This window comes from Phytophthora infestans, genomic scaffold (assembly GCF_000142945.1).
Source record: "Phytophthora infestans T30-4 supercont1.10 genomic scaffold, whole genome shotgun sequence".
Classification (NCBI taxonomy): domain Eukaryota; phylum Oomycota; class Peronosporomycetes; order Peronosporales; family Peronosporaceae; genus Phytophthora; species Phytophthora infestans.
Genome location: NW_003303749.1, coordinates 1,511,992 through 1,518,506, shown reverse-complemented (window position 1 = coordinate 1,518,506; position 6,515 = coordinate 1,511,992). Strand labels below are relative to the sequence as shown.

Sequence of the window (6,515 nt, the reverse complement as noted above, 5' to 3'; positions counted from 1 at the left end):
ACATGTACTGTACAGTACTGTGTACAGATGGAACTTACTGTTCCAGCACAGCACGATAGTTTGATCTTCCCGTGCTTCGAGTAGTGTCTGCAGAATGATTTTCTCAGAGTAGTAGTCACGATCCTTGATCACAATTTTCAGGTCGTCAGCCTGAGCTTGAATCTGACGATGCAGCTCTTTTCTTCCAATATTCCCACTTCAAAATTCAAGTTAGTTTTTCACAACGAACCCGGTAATACCGGTACCAATGACAGTACTTGTAACCCACCCAGTCCAAACTCCCCGCACGAAGCTGCACGGGCCTTGCAATAGCAGCACATTTACCAGTGCGCCATCTTTCGAGCTCACAATACCTTCTGTACGCGAGGTTTCCTCCATCACTTTGGGGTCCTGAGCAGCTCTCGTTACTGGAGGCTGCAGCACCCGGTCCTTTCTCTCCTTTTCTTGCTCTCGGGTGGGCGTCCTTCTGTTGAAAGCAGCAGCACTTTCCTCTACACTGGACGACGAAGTGTCGCCCCCGTACTCTGCCACCTCTTCCCCGAATATTGTCGACATCTCTACATAACATTAATGGTTACTATTGAAAAAAACAAAAGCATTTTTATAACTAGCCCGCATACCATTATGCAGAAGATCGATATCATGCTGTGCCTCCGCTTGGTGCGAGGCCGCTGCGCGCGTGGCATCGTCCAGCGTCAGCTGCTTGGTGGTCGACGCGACCGCGTCGACTCGACGGTCGAGGGCGTTCAGGTCGATCTCGAACGGATTGGACTGCGGTTTCGCAGCTGCGGAAGACAGACAACGCCATGTGCGAGGTTGTAGCTGCAACGAAGGCGACGGGAATACGCCGAGGCGCCCACCAGCGCCAGTCAGAGCCTGCACGATCCTTCGCATGCTCCCTCTTTGAAAGGCTTGAAGCAATCGAGATTGACCGTCGGTATACCGGTGAAGACAGGTACCGGTAGGAGCTGTTTGATTGAGGTGAGAGCAGTATCTCCAGGGTACCGGTATCCGATATGACCAGTACGTAATGCTGTTGCTGTTGTGTAGACTGTTGCTGTCAGGATAATTGGGATCGGGTGAGCTCGAGTTCAATGTTGCATTAATGATTTCAGTGAGTCGATCGGTGACTGAGTTTTCATATTTGTCGCAATAATGCAGATGATCGACATCAATTGCAAGGATGTGCTGAGCGGAGTAGCCGCGGTGCTCGCTCGTAAGAAATGTGTCTTAAGTGGGTGCAAAATCATGCTGCATGAATCATGCATCGTAGATGTTTGAGACTTCAACAAACTCTGGTAAACCGGTATCGGTATCATTTTACCGCCCAACACATGAGTAGCAACACGCAGTTGAGTGGCAAGGTGGCGGTGATCACTGGCGCTTCAGGCGGCATCGGTGCAGGTGTGTAGCCCTAATACGTATCTGCCTGTATATCTTCTACCTCCTCCCTAAATTTTGTCTCGTAACTCGTCGTAGCCATCGCGCTGGAGCTTGCGACGGCAGGTGCAAAGGTCGCTCTTGGGGCTCGACGTCTGGAGGCGCTGGAGATAGTCAAGGCGAGCATCGAGCAGAAGCTTGGAGCCAACGGCAACGTCCTCATCGTGCAGACAGATGTCACCAAACGTGAGGCGGTGCAAAACCTCGTGACCAAAGCGGAAGATACTTTTGGAGCTGTCGATATCCTCGTCAACAACGGTACAGAGGTCGTCACTGCCGTCTTAATGCTCCTAATGAACCTAATGCCTTCGTGTTGACTGCAGCCGGTGTGATGCCCTTTGAGCTCTTGAAAAATGTGAACCAGGACAGCTGGGAACGGGTAAGCCGAGCTGTAGCCACTTACGACTTGAGGTTTCTAATTTCTTAACGCTGTGCAGACGATCGACATCAACTGCAAGGGAACACTCAACGGTGTGGCGGCTGTGCTACCAAACATGTTGGCTCGTAAGAGCGGCCACATTGTCAACATCTCGTCGGACGCTGGACGCAAGGTGTTCCCTGGATTGGGCGTTTATTCGGCGTCCAAGATGTTCGTCGAGGGCATTTCGCAAGCTTTGCGTCTTGAGAACGTCGGTAGTGGACTCCGTGTGACGTCCATTCAGGTGCGGTAGTCTATTAGAAACTGATGGAAGACGAGGACTCACGTGTTTACTTGCAGCCTGGTAACGTCGCCACGGATCTGGTCAAGCACGCGAATGCTGCCAGTGGCGTGGATGAAGAGGCCATGAAGCTGTACGGGGGGCCATCCGGTATGGATTCTATGTTGCACCTCTATATTTTTCCTACTTACTGTGTCGTGGTTTCTACTGATCAACGTATACCATTGCTGAATACTCTACAGAGTGCGAGGTTCTCAAACCGGAAGATATCGGTCGAGCTGTGCTGTATGCTGTCACACAGCCGCCATACGTGGCTGTGAACGAGATTCTGGTGGAGCCGCGCGATGAACCCATTTAGAGAGACCAGGCAGAGTCTAGCAGAGCTCCAAGCCGTAGACAAGACTCTCCAGCTCGTCCTCCATTTGTCGTGCCGCGTTTTCTAGGATACCCGAATCGTAGAATGACGCTGTCAGTTTCCTATGATTCTCTTCGCTCTGCTTGTCCTCGTCTTGTCCAAATGCGCACAGACACGCGATGGGTAGACCACGAGCACAGACGCTGATACCGATAAAGAAATGCATGCGTAGGTGCTGCACCATCGGAATCTCTCGAGTCCGTGGATCAGCGAGGCAGTCCAAGACCACCAAAGGCTGGTTTGGAGGCTGACAAAGCACAAAATCGCACAGAGACTCGCGACGTAAGATCTCGTCTTGTGCTGCTAGATCGCGAGTACCAACGGCGTGTTCAATCAGCACGTACTCGGCGTCCACCCGGGCAATGAACGCAGCATTTACACCAAACGCAGCGGCAGCGAGTTCACAGCTTCGATGCATGAGCATGCGGTCAACCAACGTGCATGCAGGAGACACGATGACTTCTAGAAGCTTGAGTCGCTCTTCTTCACGATCGTCATCCAATCTGGGCAAGAAATAAGCTTCGTCAGCGATGGAATCCTGGTCCAATAGACCCACATTGGAGCTCATCAGAGATGTTCGTCGATGGTCGAATCTCCTCAAGTCTTCTTCTTCTCGTTCCTTCGAGTCAACAAGACGGTAGGACGACATGAAAGATCTGTCGGCTGAGCTGTAGCTACTTGCTTCGGCTGCTAGAGGGATCGGCTGAGCCATTCTGCGAGACCTTGACGCCATAGCTACGGGATGTAGGAACGATCTGGACACTGTATACCCGGAGCGAGGCGCGTCGACTCCAGAGTATGACGCCTCAGTGACCCCTTTGTACCCTCCGTCCCAACCAGAAAAGTTTATACTTGATTCGACGCTGTTCGAGTCGAGAGCTTGCAGCGACCAGATACTCTTCATACTTGACGTCGTTGATGGTACTGCTTGCCACAAGTTCTTGGTACTACGAGCGATAGATTTGATCGAGATAACCTTACTGTTGACACTTGCCACAAAGCGACCAGGTAGTGCTCCAATGTAGCCATCGCTTTCAGTACTGTCGAACTCATGGGTACGATCACTGTCTTCGAACGGGTCCATCGTAGCTGGACCCGTCAGTAACAAGTCCACTGAGCGTGGAGGCAGCATGAAGTCTTGACCTGCCACAAGCTTCAGACTTGGCGGAAGAGCCCGCAACGAGAGCGGGAGATCGAATTCTGACTCCGACTCCAACATAGGAGTCGGTTCTCTTCGTTGACGAGAAGGTGGCGCTCGACTGTTATAGTTGCTGCTGTGGTGATTGTTACTTGAAAACCCGCGTGAGCTCGTCTTAAGTCGAGCTTTGTTGTTGCAGAGATGGCAGATGCGAGTCTTCTGTACTTCTTTCGTTCTCGCACTGACGATGTTGATGGAACGGAGCGAGCAACACGAGCCACAAATGACTTCTCCGCAGAGTCGACAGTGATGACGTCGACGGAAAATGGCGTTGAAATGTTTCCAGCAAATGACACAGCTCGCTCTGTCCTCGTTCTTCACCCATTGGTGTGGCGCTACCAGTTGACAGTCTCCAATCCTGGATGCTGCTACAGCCGACTCGAGTCTTCCAACCGATCGCATTGCTAGACGCCGCGCGATGGCTCGTGCGGCTCTGGGCGAGCCAGCCAAAGGACCGTCATTCTCGTCGTGGAAAGAACTCGTCACGCACGATAGACGCAAGCGGTTAGGAGAGATCTCCTCGACGATAAGAGTGTACTGCAGATCCACCTGTTGCGCCGTCTCCAGCATCGCTTCATGCGAGCGAGGGAACGGCAACCAACTTAACGCGATTGTGCGCTTGTGTACACCATCGGACGGACGGGCACTTAATCCAGCCATTGACGAGTTAGCCGACATGGACGCCGCTGCGCTGTGGTAGTCGTGCTCTTGGTGCTGGTTGTCGGGAAGAAAAATCTTGAGAGTTTGAAAGAACGTCAAGTGCTGTTCACGCAGCATCACGGACTTGCGGCGGTCTTGATAGACGAACCAAACTGCTGCATGCTGGGTGTCCATAGTCCAGTCGCTTATGGAATGTTTCTTTGTTCGTGTGGAGAGTAGAGTGCCGTCTTTGAAGTCGCGACCGTGAAGGAGCTTCATCATGAGGCGGAATTGCTTGGTTGAGTCGAAATGCAGTAGATCGAAGGCTTCCTCGAAGCCGCACGAGGCCTCGTTGACAGCTAGATAATACACAGAAGTCCCGTTGCTCACACCTTGACCCGTACGTTTAGCGTACAGCTCCTGCTGCTTGTCACGACGCAGACACGTCCACTGTTCTTTCGTTCGCGTCGAATTGAGACATACACCCAGTACGTCCGTGATTTGCCTCGTAGCACGGTGGTGCATCCTGCGAGTCTGCGCTCGGTCATGTGATAAATGCACGGCGGACGCCATGCCAGTGATCGTTTCTGGTGGTTGTCAATCTCTGAAAATGGCTGCCCCTACTAGGACGGCGGGGTGGATTGGATACGACGAGTTCAGCTGACGCGGGAAGCTTTCCAGCTCTTTAGTCAAGGATACCCGGGCTTGGAGTCAGAACACTTTTTCACAACCTAGATAACGCGACGAAACCGGGAAAGGCTCTTATAATAGGAAGGCAGGACGTCCTGCTAAAAATCTGGTTGTGGAGAAGCTTGTAATGGTCTAGCTAGATGGATGGCTATCCCTACGCCGCGAACGGCAGCCGTGTTCTCGGTCTCCAATATTTGCCCCAAACCAACCCGATGGCAGAGACGGCTGGACAGCCTGGAGTGTTTGCTGTCTCACCGGCTGGTTAAGATCAAAGCACAAGACTCGGAATGCCAGACCAGCTACAGTAGTAGCGGAGAAGCTAATCCGGTGTAGGCTACGCTGTAGCTCTGCTACAGCGTAGCCTACACCGGATCAGCTTCTCCGCAGCCACATACGGAGGAAGAGCCACGAACTTGTCGCGGTATTCCTGAGAATCACCGTGGCTAGAGTTAGCCGCAAGTGACGAACTTGACATCTATGTACTTTTACTCGCAACTTGCTGTGTGTAAAGGCTGCAGTACAATAGCGCAGCTGTGTTCGCATCGACGTAAACGACCAGTTTTAAGCGCGTGCTAAGGTCGTCATTCCAGCACTTCCCAGCTTTTCCTCCTGGCTGTTGCGTCGTTATCGTCCTTGGTCTGCCCGTCAATGTCTGCGGCACATCGCGTAGCTTCGCACGTACATGTACAAAGGGTCTGTTAGGAAATTAATGTTATTTTTCCTTAATAAAGGTGCCATCTTCTTTTGTCTCTAGCGTATGGATAGCGCTGGGTGCTCATCACTATCGCGTTGTCCATAAATGCATGTTGAGTGCCTTCGCAGCTTAGCAGGCGACCCTGACATCAACAAGGTTGCCTTGTACATGTACCGGTATAATAGGAAGTGCAATGCCTTTTAAGGCGAGACAAGAGATCGTGGCCCAGAGTACTACCTGTACGCTACCAACGTATCCCAGCCCAGACAGAACCTTTGACAGGCACGTTAATGCTGAACGCGTTCCCAACCATACGACAGCCATCCACTTGTCGCTTGCCTGGTCGGCTACCATCCGCCATACACATTGGCTACCATCCGCCATACACATTACCAATTTCACTCATTACTTCATGTAATAATAATAGTCGAAGTGCCAGAGAGGAAGCAAAGGCTTGTGCGGTCAAACGCAAGCTTCCAACGGTCTTGTTCCGGTGGTGACGCGCTATATAAGGCTGCAATACCCATATTAATACTGGTCAGCTCGGTAGGCTGGCTACACGTATTACCATACATCGAAATATGCGCTGGTGGCGCCTCGCTAAGCTAGAAGTATTGGTACCGGTACCATGCATCTCTGCTGTAATTTTCAGCACTCATCATGCCTGGGTTGGGATTTCACATGTCAATTAACCGAATTTGCGCGCAATCGGACTTTGATTCACGATACCGGTAAAAAAGCTTTTTTGCTTTTTTTTGCTTTGTGACCGTAATCATCGGA

At 51.7% G+C, this 6,515-nt stretch overlaps 3 protein-coding genes across 3 annotated transcripts in view; 1 reads left to right on the top strand and 2 right to left on the bottom strand.

The window, feature by feature from the left end:
• Positions 1–894, bottom strand: part of PITG_06970 (uncharacterized protein) — a gene marked incomplete at both ends in the record, with an annotated part of 3,040 nt that extends 2,146 nt beyond the window's left edge. The window contains 3 exons of the mRNA XM_002904897.1: positions 39–196; positions 269–557; positions 621–894. Coding sequence (XP_002904943.1) covers positions 39–196; positions 269–557; positions 621–894 — 721 coding nt within the window. The remainder of the gene's footprint in view (positions 1–38; positions 197–268; positions 558–620) is intronic.
• Positions 895–1,334: 440 nt separating this feature from the next.
• PITG_06969 (oxidoreductase, putative) lies at positions 1,335–2,457 on the top strand (the record flags this gene model as incomplete). The annotated part of the gene is made up of 6 exons (XM_002904896.1): positions 1,335–1,404; positions 1,480–1,698; positions 1,764–1,819; positions 1,878–2,102; positions 2,159–2,249; positions 2,342–2,457. The coding sequence occupies 6 exons, from the start codon at positions 1,335–1,337 to the stop codon at positions 2,455–2,457; spliced, it is 777 nt and encodes a 258-aa protein (XP_002904942.1).
• A 16-nt stretch (positions 2,458–2,473) lies between these two features.
• On the bottom strand, positions 2,474–4,924 carry PITG_06968 (uncharacterized protein; the record flags this gene model as incomplete). Its single annotated transcript, XM_002904895.1, has 3 exons — positions 2,474–3,276; positions 3,352–3,545; positions 3,621–4,924. 3 exons carry the CDS (start codon positions 4,922–4,924, stop codon positions 2,474–2,476), a joined length of 2,301 nt encoding a protein of 766 aa, XP_002904941.1.
• Positions 4,925–6,515: the final 1,591 nt, after the last annotated feature.